Source organism: Limulus polyphemus, unplaced genomic scaffold, assembly GCF_000517525.1.
Source record: "Limulus polyphemus unplaced genomic scaffold, Limulus_polyphemus-2.1.2 Scaffold385, whole genome shotgun sequence".
In the NCBI taxonomy this organism is placed as follows: domain Eukaryota; kingdom Metazoa; phylum Arthropoda; class Merostomata; order Xiphosura; family Limulidae; genus Limulus; species Limulus polyphemus.
The window spans coordinates 92,866-107,479 of record NW_013665995.1 but is presented as its reverse complement, the minus strand read 5'-3'; the positions used below and the strand labels follow the sequence as shown (position 1 = coordinate 107,479).

General features: G+C 32.5%; 1 protein-coding gene across 8 annotated transcripts in view; it reads right to left on the bottom strand.

The window, feature by feature from the left end:
* Window positions 1-14,614, bottom strand: part of LOC106457879 — a 209,608-nt gene that overhangs the window by 118,312 nt on the left and 76,682 nt on the right. For all 8 annotated transcript variants that reach the window (XM_022383936.1, XM_022383937.1, XM_022383940.1 and 5 more), the window contains exons 14-17: window positions 11,784-11,981; window positions 10,328-10,426; window positions 8,858-9,055; window positions 7,851-7,949 (exon numbers count right to left, since the gene is read on the bottom strand). In XM_022383936.1, coding sequence (XP_022239644.1) covers window positions 7,851-7,949; window positions 8,858-9,055; window positions 10,328-10,426; window positions 11,784-11,981 — 594 coding nt within the window. The remainder of the gene's footprint in view (window positions 1-7,850; window positions 7,950-8,857; window positions 9,056-10,327; window positions 10,427-11,783; window positions 11,982-14,614) is intronic.

Sequence of the window (14,614 nt, the reverse complement as noted above, 5' to 3'; positions counted from 1 at the left end):
ATCTAAAACAGAAGATCCAATGTCTGAAATCAAAGAGACTTGGAGTGAGTGCCCCCTTGCTTAGAAATGGCCGTGAAATTGTCCGAGTGAAGCATTACCACCTTCCCTTGCAACAATTTGAGAGCCCAAGACATAGCTTGTCAAACTGCTAAAAGCTCTAAAATATTTATGTGGAGAGAAGATTTCTCTTCTGTCCAAAGGCCCTTAAACTCCATATCCCCTACACAAGCTCCCCATCTCTGGAGAGAACCATCCATAAAAATATGTATCTCAAGACATGGGGGATGGGAGAGAGACACACCTACTGTCATGTTGTCCACATACAACCACTAGCCAAGATTGAGTGGGCTGGAAGCTGATAGGGACATGGACAATTTAGAACATCCTTGAAAATGTTCCAACGGACCACTAAAGGGAAAGCATGTGGGCCTGAACCAAAGGAATGAGTGATTCCAAGGATGCCCACATCCCCAAAAGAAAATGAACCATGCGCAGTGGTGGAGAAGGAGATGATGGTGTTAAAAAAATGGCTCGTTCCATGGCCTGAAGGTATAGAGGAGAAGACTGGGCCCGACTGAGACATGAATTGAAAAATACTCCTAAATGGACAAGGTACTGTGTGCGAATAAGAATAGACTTCTCCATTTAGATGAGAAACCAGCTCTCACAGCTTTGGAAAAAAAGAGCTCAAGTGTGAAGCTCTGTCAAGTGGTAGGAAGGAGAGAGAAGAATCTAGTTGCCCATATAATGGGGAGTGTGAATGGCCATTGAGAGAAGATGACGTGAAAAGTATCTGACTATCCAGCAAAAGACATATGGGATTGATGCAAAGCCTAATGGTAGAGCCAGAAACTAAAAACCTGTCACTCATGCACAAAACAGAGATACCAACATGAAGACTTCAAATGAAATATGAAGGTAGGCATCGGCAACATCGACCTTGGTCATCCACAGACCGGGTGCAAAGTGCCACCAGAGGGAAAGAAACAACTTCATGGTAAACCGAGTAGGCTGGAGGAAATGACTGAGATGAGAAAAGTTGATGAAATGTCATCAATTGCCAGTCTTATTCATTACTACAAACAAACTTGAATAAAAACCCTCAAGAGAGTAGTCAATGCACTATACAGCCTCTTTGAGCAGAAGATCCTGAATGGCTTGTGCTCACTGACTGGATGTAAGACAATCCTTGGGGAGGGGAAAGACAACCATTATGGTAGACAATGGAGTAGGAGACGTGAATTGAAGGACCATCCCTCTGATAAGAACCTGAATGACCCACTGATTGGAGGCAAAGGTATCCTATACAGACCTGAACCATCTGAGTCGAGTCCCCACAGGGTAGCCACCTATACCTTTGTCGGCACTCCACATGAGCGTAAGATGCCCACTGATAAGGACGGAATCTCCCTTGTGTTCCAATAGAACATGAAGCCGAAGCAGGAGGTATGGAAATCCAAACAGTAGATGCAGTAAACAGTCAATTAGAAGACTGGGGAAGGTGGAAGTCCAGTGTCTAAAGAAAAAAAAATGGAAATAGGCCCCATCCACCCAAGATTCCATGGAATCAGGAATACCTATAAAAATTGAATGTCTGAGAAAAGGAGCTTCTCCAAGACCTCTAAGGGCTGAAGAGAGAAGTTGAATGCCCTCAAGCAAGGCATCTCTCTCCAAAAGATCGTAGCAACAAACCAAACAAGAGACCAGGGAGAGAGCAGAAGCTGATAACCTTACCAAAATAAAAGTCAATAAGTGAATAAGATTCTCTGAAAATTGAGCAGAAGATATGATAGGCCTTAGACAACAGTTTCAAAGAAGATAAAAAATGCAAAACTGTTGTAAGGGACAGTCTAATCCTGGAAAACTGTAGTGAGGTTAAGATGAATAGAGGCATCAAGCTAAAATCCCAAAGAGGAAGAAGAGGATCCAATCTCTGAGAATCTAAATATGGGTCTTCCAAGCAATAGAAATCTAAGGCATGCTGATCCAATATTCGGGAAGGACAAAACATAGCAGCAGCCTCTCTTAACTCATCCAAAAATCTCCAAGCATGCACAGCAATGTCTGGCGAAGGTGGGAAGACTAAGCAATCAGCTGAATGGCATTCCCCCTACAAAAAAGAAGAGAAGTAAGCCACAGGAGAAATCTCAAGGTATCACAAACTTGATGTACTAGTTGCAAAAAATGATGCTGGAGGTGGGATGTCTCTCTAAGGCTTATGATGAGCCATCTCAGCAAAGGAAGGAGCCAGAAAGAGGAGTCCAAATTTTCACCAGTCTGACCCTGGTACCTTGGAAGCTCAGCTTCTGAGTCTACAGAAGAAACATCAGACCTCATATAAGACTCCACCTCTCTGACTATGAGGGATTGGATATCCTCAGCAGAAAGGGGCCCTCCCCAATACCCGGACATTGCAAGACTCCAGAGTTGGCAGACAAAGAGATTCCATATCAGAGATATAAAGGTGAGAATTCATATGTGAAACATCTCAGAATTTCTTTTTTTTAAATTAAAGAAAATAGACAATAAATTGAAAACCCAATAATACCGGTAAAAAAAATTGTCCAAGGGAATAGGTAGAACTAAAGTTATCCAACACATAAGAAAAATGTGCAGCAAGCACGTAAAACCATTGTTGTAGCATTCTGCTGTTGAGAAAAATGAATAGGAAGTAATAATGAGGAGCTTATATACAGATCTAGTATAGGGGTGCATTGACGTAGATGGAGAGAATCAGAAGATTTAAATTGCTATGTGCAATATAGTTGGTTATAAAAGCTGAAGCAAGCAAAGTAAGATTCGTACCAATGCTTAGATGGGCAGAGAAGAAAAACTACAGTGGGAGCAGAGGTGTGTTTCAGAACCACACTTTTAAACAGATTTCTGTCACTGTCAGGTATTAAAAATCAACACTGAGATATCAATTATGAGATTCTAACCTAAAAACAAACTTGCATAATTGAACATTATCTGAAAATGCTGTTATTACAAATAATCAAATATCTTTTTTAATAATAACTGTTCCCTTTAACAGGATATACAGGACTACAATGCTTGGGGTAGATAAACCAAGATGGAAAAATTATCTTCTTTTATCAAAAATGGCTGCACTCTGCCTTCCACAAAAACAATACCTAAATATAATAATGAGCACAATTATTTTTATTATTGCTTCTTTCTAATATAAGATCCTTTAGATATATTTGTGTAGGATCAAAGTTTAAGTTAGTTAAAATACAGAGTGGTTTATTTCTACTAAGATGTTATTTTAACAACTGCCTTTTATGTCAAAATATTAGGGATGACTGTCTTCCCACAATTGACTGCATTAGTTGAGATGTTGTATGTCAAAGAACTCAACTCCTAACCCCCTCATTTGATCTTTAGCTGCTACTTAGTTGGATCATGTCAAATAGATGGAATATCTCCAATACTTTTGAGTGCTATGACCACAGACACTTTTCATTATGATTGGATAAATAATGACAAGGACTAACAGTAGACGAATTTTTCTTTTTCGAGATTAGAATCTCATAACTGACATCTCAGTTTTGGTTCATATGGATATATATTTCTTATACTTATTTGAAAATTTTATGACTACAAGATTTTTTACTTTGGTGTGTGGCACAGCTAAATATGCCTAGAATTTTTAGTGTGGGAATAGTTGTACAATCATTATAAATATTAACTTAATGTAACTGTTTCCACTAAACTACAAAACAATATATATTTTTTCTGTTACATTTTTGAAAAATGATCATCAACATTTGAAGTACATCTACAGATTTGATTTTTTTTTTTATTCTCCAAACTATACATGACTTAATTACAGGTTGATGAAATGTTTATACTTTCATGTTCTGATTCATACATAAAACAAAGTAGTTTACATGGGGGAAATAATCAATTTTTTGAATATAGAAAAATAGTAAGATAAAGTAATGTTCTGGGATCTCTTAAGCTCAAGATAACTTACATTAAGCATTACTCTAGTGTGATAGAATTAAAGCTGTCATTGTTATATCTCATAATGAAATATATAGAGTAGCCAAAGTTAAAATAACATGCAAAAAGCCTAAAAATGAGACAATGATGCAAATTATTCATTGCTTACATTTATAATTAGTCTTGATCTATGATGAGGTTGTTTGATTTACTTTAAAATTCCTACATTACATAAAAAAAAGACATCAGTGACACATTTTTTATGTTTATAAGGTTTTCAAGCAGGAAAAGTTTTTACCATGCTTTTAGTTTGTCACCATTTATCAGCTTTTCCTCCCATACCAAAGCTGAACTGCTTTAAAGATTCAACTTTGAGCTTCAATAGCATTTCTGAAGCCAACAATATACTATATATACTTGTCTCTACAACAGAACTCTACCTGCATGGTTTAAGTGACTTTCAAAGAAATAAGGCTTGGGGCAATTTACAATACATATATATATATCTATTTAAGTTGTTCTTTTTAGCTCAATGTCACAGAATTGGCTATATGTTCTCTATCATAGGAAACTGAGCTCGTTGTAACTAAGTGTTGCAATGCAGGGGAGGGACTTTTAAATAAGTAAACATATTTATGCTTGACTCCCACGTAAGCAAAGAAATATACATTACTAATGTCATAAACATGTAACACGAAATATAATAGTTATATAAAAAATAGAAATTATACATTATTAATAACCAAAAAATCCTTCTTAGTTAATTTTACACAAATAAGAACAGAGATTAAATGTAACAGTTGTTAACAATAAAAATAACATGCTTATTTATACATTGGATATTGGAACATGTACCAGTCACACAGTACACACATCTTATAACTTTCTAATTTCCAGATACATTGAACATATTTCAAACTTACAGGTGTACCACTTTTAAACATGGAAAACAAGTGTACTACTATAAAAGTTTAGTAATAAAGGGCATTAGTTTTATTTCAAAATACTGGTGTGAATGTGTGAAAATGTACACAAATGAAATGATTCTTAATTATGGTTACATTAATACATGGCACATGCAAGTGCACAAATTACAAAAATCCTCACACAAACCTGGTGCAGAAGGTAGGTAAAAGTTTGAATACAGGTGTTCTGTGCACACCTGTACAATTAGTTCAGTCAGGTAGTGTACATAGTCATACTTATTCTGTATGATTTGAATATTGGCTTTTGCTATTTATTTATTTCAAAAATTAAAAAAAATATATATATATACCGTATTTTTCAGAATATAAGACACACCAGTGTATAAGATGCACACTTATTTTGAAGACAGTGTTGGGGAAAAAAAAGCGACAGTTGCATTTGAAAGATTTTTATTGAACAAAAATTCAATTTGATACTTTAAAAATTAGTATATATTGTTCTATACCCAAAAGAGCTCAAAACATTAAAAATAAGAAAATAACATAAATCAAAAAATGGTTTACGGTTATTTAGTTTGGTTCAAACCTACAAAATCTTCATTGCTTTCACTGTCACTTGGAAAGGAATCATTGGATCCAATATTATGGTCAAAGAGAATGTCATCCTCGGTCCCATCCATTGCGTTACTGATACCACTGATGACCTAATCACTATATCACTTCTTACTTTTTCCCACGAATTTTTCACCCACATGCAGACCTAAGCAAGCATCGGTCTCTTCCTTCGTCCTGTAGGGTTCATAGCAAAATCTTCCTGCTGCATCCAGTTGTTCCATTCCTCTCTCATTAAAGTCTTAAAGGGTTTGTTAATAGAAACATCAAGAGGTTGCAGTTGACTTGTTAAACAGCCGAGTATAACAGCCAGCTGTGTTTTTAGCTCATTATCTTTTTCCTTTATTTTTTCCATTTTATGAGCTCTAAAGGAATCCCAGACGAGGAGAGAAGGCTTTTTTAATAAGCCTCCTGGATGTTTCGACCAAATTTTTTCAAACCAAAGTAGTGTTCCGCCTTCTTCCATCCATCCTTTTTCATGTACGTGAACGTACACACTGCCGGGTAAATTTTCTTTGGACATTGTTTTTCTTTTAAAAATTAACATTGGTGGTAATTTTGTTCCATCTGCACAACATGCTAGCACCACTGTATAATGCATTTTTTTGTGTCCAGTAGTCTTAACAGTAATAGTTTTAGTACCTTTTATATCAGTTGTTCTATTGCTTAGAACATCAAATGTTAAAGGTGTTTCATCCATGTTTGCTATTTGAGACAATTCAAATGGAGTTTGTTTTTTTTTTTTTACTGTATAATATACTTGTGAAAAGTACAAATTTTCATCTGAAACTAATCGGGCATTCTTTGATCAATTTTCGTTTTAGTTCTTATAACTAGGCCTTTGCGTTTCATGAACCGATAACACCATGATGTATGACCAGTAAAATCTTCTTAACTATTATCACATGCAATCTTCTTTGCCTTCTCTGATCCACAACCCATTTGTACAGTTTATTTTCAAGATCTTGCCATTTTGAAATTGCGTTTATCACTTTTAATCATTTTCAATTCTTCTTCTTGTTCGTGCCAGCAATAAATAATTTTTTCTGTTGGTGGAGGACCAAAATATCTATCAACAGCTCTGTTTCCATGCTCTTTTGCATAATTAATCACACTTAATTTAAGTTTAGTTGTGTATGACAGTCTCTTTTCTTTAGACATCGTAAGGGGTGAAAAAATAGAACGAAAAATGAAGAAACAACTATTTTGCTCCTGAGGCCTAAGATACGGTACTTCGGCTTTCGGTGACGCATCCCACTTGACAGTAAGCACGTGCCAGACTGCCGAGTATCAAATGAAAATTGAAATACTGATTAGGCGATTACCGACGCTAATTGCATTAAGTGCTCTGATTGGTCAAGTGCATTGCACATTTGAATCCAAGGCAAGCACTCAAAAACGATTTTTTATTTGTTAAAGTTAGGCCTGAAACGCCTTATTCTGCTCCACATTAAACAGGGATCGTCATGTATTTACAAGCTTTTTCACTCTCATCCATTACTATAGTTTATTTTTTTATTATTTAGGGAGCATTATAAACAGTTATGTTTTTTAAAGAAAAAACTACTATTGTTATAAATAACACATTCAATTGAACTAAACTATGCATGCCTATTTAAATATATTTACACATGGCTTGTGTATATCGTACATATATATATATATTATTCATACCTTCGGTGTATAGGATGCAAGCAGATTTTGACATCAAATTTTGGGGTAAAAAAGTGCATGTTATACACCAAAAAAATATGGTATATATATATATGACTTCATTCAAAGGATTATTTTTGTGTCGAAAGTACAAATAAATTTCACATCTTGGTTTTAGAATTTGTAAATATAATCATTCCTTGATTTAAGAGAAAAAAAAACAACTAATATAATCAAGTTCTAGTTTGAGTTGCAAAATGTCTCCCAGTACTATATGTTTTAAATTTATATATATATATATTGGTTTTAATCAACAAAATTTTGTCTAAGTACAATAAACAGTATCAGAAAGAATGCAGGGTGTCCAAAATGTCTGGAACCATGGGTGATTTGCAGTTTGGAAGTCCGAGCTCAGTTGAACGACACCTTCCCAGGACTTTGGATTGGCAGATGTGGTCACCAAGTTCTCAGGGGCTCAACTCAAATATGCTTTGCAGTATTCAAAGAGAATGGAAATACTGTCTCCAAACTTTTTTTGAATTACAAGGACATGATGTGGAACACATTCTGTAAAATTCGTTGAAGTGACTATGGTTCCAGACTTTTCAGACACCCTGTAGATCTTCAATCAAATTGATGATATAAAACTTTAAATATCATCAATCTTGACAAAGTATTATTTCTAAAAACACAGAAAGAATTAGAGCTTACATTAGTAACAGTATTGGGTGAAGCCTTGCCTTCTAGCAGAAGAGTTACAACAAATGTGTGTCCCTGTTGAGCTGCTTGATGGAGAGGTGTATATCCATGCTGAGCAAAAAATACAAATATGTATATTGAATCAAAATACAAATAATTTACAATCTTTTACTTAAACAGAAATGTTTATGTTCATATACATATAACATTACCTTTAAAATAGAGATTGAGGAGCCTGCTAAAATAATATTAACTTTTTTTTTCATAAATAATAAAAATATGTCAGATAAGTTAGGAACAGTCAGATATGATATTTATTGGAACACTTATTTTTCTCTGTATACATGTTTTGCATAGATCTTAGTGATTAGTGGAATTTGATAATCAATAAATCATTGAGCTCTTTAATTGATTACATTCAAGTAATCACTCATTCTCATAGAAAACTTATATAGCTGGAATAATGAGAAACTCTAATACAAATTAGTTGACTATTTTATGACATTAATAAATTTAATTGTAATGTTGACTAATCAATTATTTCACGTGGCACTAATTGATGTAATCAATGCTCATAGGTAATCAATGGAACTGATTGAGTTAATCACCCACCTCTAGTTTTGTATACTTTCAACTATTCCAGATACTTTGTTTGTTTTTTTATTTTGATTCAATAATCCCATAATTATTTTGGCATTTTCACAAAAAAAAAAGATTTAAGAAGTCTTGGAAATATTTAATATTTTTTCTATTTCTACACCATAATTTAGGACTAAATTGTTCTGAAGAAGTTATTGTTTTTTTCACTTGATATCCATTACTTATTCCAATATATTTTCCTAAACAAACCACTTACATTCATTCATTTTAGTAATTATACCACCTTAAAAGTGTAATTTTGGCCAAAACTAACAATGCCTTTTGATTATCAATAGTACTACTACATTTAATTATAGGACTTAATACAGTAATAACTAATTACTAGATGTCTATCATGTATAAATCACCATAGAACTTACAGAAGTTGTTGAGTTCACAGTGGCAGCATGTTGTAGTAGAAACCTCACCATGTTAACCTGACCAAAATGTGAGGCAACATGCAGTGGAGTATATCCAGCTTTGGACTGTGGATCAATCACAGCTCCATTCTTCACCAGAATAGCAGCCACTTTGACACGATCTTCTTGAGCACATAAGTGGAGAGGTGTAAGTCCATTCTAGAAAGGTAAAGCACATCACAAGATCTTTGAGTAGAGAAGAAGTAATGTTTTTTTTTCATCCAGCAACTAATTGTTAGTTTTTCTTGCTATTTTCACAAATGAAAGTTTTAGAAGTGGCAGAACTTTAAAGTTAATTCACAAAACTTTTTTCCTATAAAATGTATCACAATACTGACTTCATCTTATATAGCTTTCTAATAAAGACAAAAATGTCATAAACATCACATCACCTTAAAACAACATAATCATGGCTTTAACATGACAAACTGCATATGTCACATACACAGAAGTTTTTATTGACATAGAATTAGTTTTTAAGAGTATCATGAATGTTTTCTTCTGAGAGGAATCTGAAAATGTTCTATCATCTAAAGAACATTTCATACATGCCTGAAGAAGTGTTTGAAAGTAATACAGGAAGAGTAAGTTTTTCATCTACTACTTGCTTTCTGGATAACAACATATGTCTTCTTAAACAAATGGTGTATGTAGTTTCTAAGACTACAAATACCAAATATATGACACAAGTATCAGTAACACAAAGAGCATACACCTATAAAAAGTGTAAAACAATAATTTATACGGCATAACACTTCATAAAGAATCACAAGATTAAGTACCAATTTATAAATCTAGTAATTTGGAAAAACAGCTGAAATTTCATCCATGCTTCAGTGTCTCTGAAGTGGATTTAGTTCAACTATTTTCCAATCCTTTTTTTCTCATCTTCTACTCTTTACAGTAAAGCAGATGTGTAATCTATTTAAGGAAACTGATTTCAGTTTTAAATTTTTTGTGAATACAAAATGTTGACACATAAACAAACTATTTGATTAAATTCAAAAATTTTTGGTTTTAATTATCTAAGAAATCAAAGAAAAATATAAAGCAATATAATTCAAACATCAGATGAATTTTTTCTCCATGCACTAGGTTATTCAGAATATGTTCTCTACAGAAACAGGGAATGTTTTGAGGTGATTTCCTTCAAATGTATCCTAAAATCTTCCTATATTAGTATAAGTATTAGTAACATAGATAAAAATAACTAGGAGCTATTCCTATCAGATCACATCTTTTAACAGCAAACTCACTTTATATATATCTCACTTTATGGGTATTAAACATTAGATTTCCTTGATTTTTAACTAAAAACTCAACATTATTTTTTTCCTTAAAAATTTAAAGTTTTTGTCTTCTTTGTTGGTCCATTTTAATTAATAATCTGATTAATATAAGAGTCTAAAACCAATAATTTTACAAAACTACCTTGGCTGCAGCATTAACATCAGCTTGATGTTCAATCAGAAGTGTTGTAATGTCTGTATGACCTGCCTGTGCTGCCAGATGGAGAGGTGTGAAACCAGCCTGAGGACAAATTATCACGTTATTGTACTTAATAGCTACACAGTACTAAAGTACAACAAACCAAAAAGGTCAATATAAAAAGGAAAATATAAACAATAATTCTAGAAAAAGATCAAGTCACAATTAATATAAAGATCAACACATGACTGAAATGTAATTTGAATTTTGAGTGGCTCATATTAATTTAGTTAATCCAGCTTGACAGTTTTCTGTTGATTTAGTAACAATAACGTATTAAATTTTCTGCAGGTGATTCCACAACATGGTTAATAAACTAGAGTACAGCATATGTTTTTCAGTTACAAATAATAATATATTTACAAATTTCCTTTTTAGTGTAATTTGCTCATTTTATTTCATTTGAATATTTTTCTTTGACAAATTAATATTGCATAGCACAAGCAAAAATCTTTGATCAACAGAGAAAAATAAGAGATTAATTTCTTTATGTTGAGTTTTAAGAAATATCACATAATTCAATAGTTTAATTGGTTACAAACAAAATATTTACACTTCTTTATGCTATAAACTTTAATGATAATTATAGTTATAAAACTATGAATTCAATGAACATGAAGTGAAACTTGTTTAATAATCATAACATAATTTATCACAAGTTCATGAGACAGAAAATGAAACACAGAATGCCACGCAAAAGTAAAATAATTTTGTTCCTTAGCCTAAAATCTGAAGGGAAAAACAGTGCTATGGCCAAGAATGAAATACTCTAATAAAAAGCTATAGGTACATTCTCTTAAGTGATGACAGCTTTATGTAAAAAATTACAATGCTAAATAATGATTCAATACCTCAACATACTTATGCTAGAAAACTAAAACAAGACAGGAATCTTAGTTACAGTGTTCAGATTCTATAATCATGAATTTATCATAAAACATGTTATTACTGTCTACTGAGCTATTGCAGAAAATGTGTAGATCTTAAAACAAATTATAATCATTGTTTATAGTTTATTATGAATTTCGCGCAAAGCTGCACGAGGGCTATCTGAGCTAGCCGTCCCTAATTTAGCAATGTAAGACAAGAGGGAAGGCAGCTAGTCACCACTACCCACTGCCAACTCTTGGGCTACTCTTTTACCAACGAATAGTGGGATTGACCGTCACATTATAATGCCCCCACGCTGAAAGGGCGAGCATGTTTGGTGTGATGGAGATTCAAACCCGTGATCCACAGATTGCGAGTCAAGCTCCCTAACCACCTGGTCACCTGATTGAGAGTTGTTTTGTTTGCCAGTTCTAAATAGTAAATAAACAGGTTGTTTCAAAATAATGTAAAAACAACAACATTGTATAGAAGATTTGGATGTGGTCAGACATAGAACAACTTTTAGTACCTTAGATTCAACATTAGCTTTTGCTCCATACTCCAGCAATGTGGTAGCAATATCCATCTGGTTCTTTTTGGCTGCCACATGAAGTGGAGTGTAACCATTCTTAGAAGTAGAATGTGGGGATGCTCCCTTATCAAGTAATAGAAGAGCCACATTCACATGATCATAATGTGCTGCAACATGGAGAGGTGTCACACCATTCTAAAATGGAAACAAATTTTGCAAGAATTCTGCTCTAAATATCTTATCATTTAGCATTTTAAAAGTCACTTATATAATTTCAGTGTAACAATCATTTCCAAAATTTCACTTTAATGTCTTAATGATTAATTAAAATAGAAAATCACTGATATAATACATTATGAAAAATACTTAACAAAAACAAAGTTTCAATTTCTTTCCTAAACACTGTGAAGAAAATGTAAGCATTTATGTCTTCTATATTTACCCACATTAATATAAAGATTTTCTTCTCTCAGAAACTAAGATTAATAGGTTATAATACTCTAAAGCTCCTGACTTTTCTTTGAAACTATGAATATAAAAAAAATATGTAATTAATACAAACTATAAAACTCTGAGGATTTTAACTGAAAGTATACTTTTAGTCCTACAAAGCTATTGGTTAAAAACAATTATGCATGTAAGAGTTATGATACGCCATGTTATGAAATACAAAGCAGCCTTAAAACTTATTAGTATTTTTCTAAACAGAATTATGTTTCCCATGATATATTTTTGTTTAAGATTTTAAGGTCACAAAAGATGTATCTTCTCCTTAAGCTCACAGTGGTATTAAATAATATCACAAAGCTATAACAGTTTATGGTTAGAATTTTTCATTTTGGTCATATTAATTATGTAAAACTTCCACCAGAATAACTGCTAAGATTCTATAATAATAATTACAATTAAAAATATATAGTTTTAATTATGAGTAACAGGAAAATTACAAAAATCCTGTATAACCACTCATAAATTATCAATTGGGTACCTTGCAGCTATTGCTTTTTCAGCCCTTCAACCATAAACATCTTATGAGGTTGGGCCTATTTAATGAAATTAACAAGCAATATAATAAGAATTGTCACATGTATCATGCTTATTACATTTGGCCAATGTAGTTATTACTCCTTAAAAAATTTAATGTTAAATGTTAATCTAGCAAATATTATAAATAACTAAAATACACATTGATTTATTTAAATCTAATACTGTAACACATATAAGCCTGTGTATTATCTAGTATGCTGCAAGTTCCAGCTGAATATCCACAGAATAATAACACAGCCAATGTGAATCTATAATTGTCAGTGTATCTGTTCTATATCTACATGTCTCAATGTACCATACATTTGAGGATGGCCTTGCTAAAGAAACACTTGAAGTGTGTGTATGGTGGTGGTGAGGGCCTTATAAAGGAAAAAAACAAATCAAAGGTGACCAGATGTTAAAACAGAAAGACTGGTATTGGCGTATATAATGTCAGGATAAAGAAAGTTATCTATATCCTATAGCAACTGTGTTAATTATGTGATGCATACAGAGTCAATGACCACACTGTGGTAAACAACTAACCCAACATAACTTCTAGTGGGGTTCAATAAAATAAGTATGAAAAGCTATATTATCTAGATTTGAGTATGGATTTATATGTCTAGGCTGAAGAAAGTTATTTATATTCTATATTGACTATGCTAATTATGTGATTTATACTGATTCAATGACCACACCATGGAAAACAATTAACTCAGCACAACTTACATTAGTGTTGAACAAAATATACCTTTGAAAGATGGAATGCTTAGGTTTGCATTAGATTATGTAAGGAAAGGATAAAGAAAATAATGCATAATCCACAGTTATTATTTTAATTTATAAAATCAATCTTCATATTATCCTTACTGAAGATTTTATGAAAAGTGGTGAAATTGTCAATGTTATACACTTTAGTTAAAACAAATTGTACTTACCACAAAACTAAACAAATGTTGTGCATGATTTGTTGAAGAAAAAAAACCTCTACTCAAAAACTTGCGTGTTAGTGTTTGACTTTTCTCTATAAAATCTTCCAAGTTACAACAAATTCTAGCAAATCTAATGAGTTTTGAGAGGGTAAATGTTATGCCATATTTTATCTGGAATGTCTATGTCTGGAAATGAAAAGTTTTAAACTTTAAAGTTAAAGTCTTCTGTTTTATTGCAAAGCTTGAAAGAAAATGTTTGCTTAATAAGATTAATATTGAAATAGAGGCAAAGTGTTTCATTTGTATATGTTGAACTTTGTTTCCAGTACTAGATTATTCAGATAGATGTACTTAACTACTTCAAGAAAATTTAATAGTTTTGGTATTTTGGTACTGCTACATCGTTGATGTTCTGCTAATTTGTAAAGATTTATGTTGGTCTTTCTTGAGACACTGTGTGATGTACTGATGTTCAATATAAAAATAAAAAAAAAAGAAATAAATCTGTTGCTTGGGACTGAAGTTACCACCTACTGGTATGCCCTGTATCTATTTCAAGATGTGAAAGCCAAATCATACAAATGTGTTTTTAAGTAAAACAATTATGGATTGTATGAATTTATTCAGTGTAAAACAGTTATAGTTATTAGAATAAGTATTACCTTAGCAAGTCATTAATTTGCCCACATTTTTGAAAGATCTATTAATTTCAGATTTATATTTTCAATGATTTTATGGTTAGGCTGGTATAAAAGTTCCTGAAACCAAATGTTTAGATAGCTTTAGCTTTGAAAGATTTTAACTTTTATTTGTATGCCATGTAATTTTTTATAAGTGAATACCATTAGCTGGTGAATGAAAGAAAAC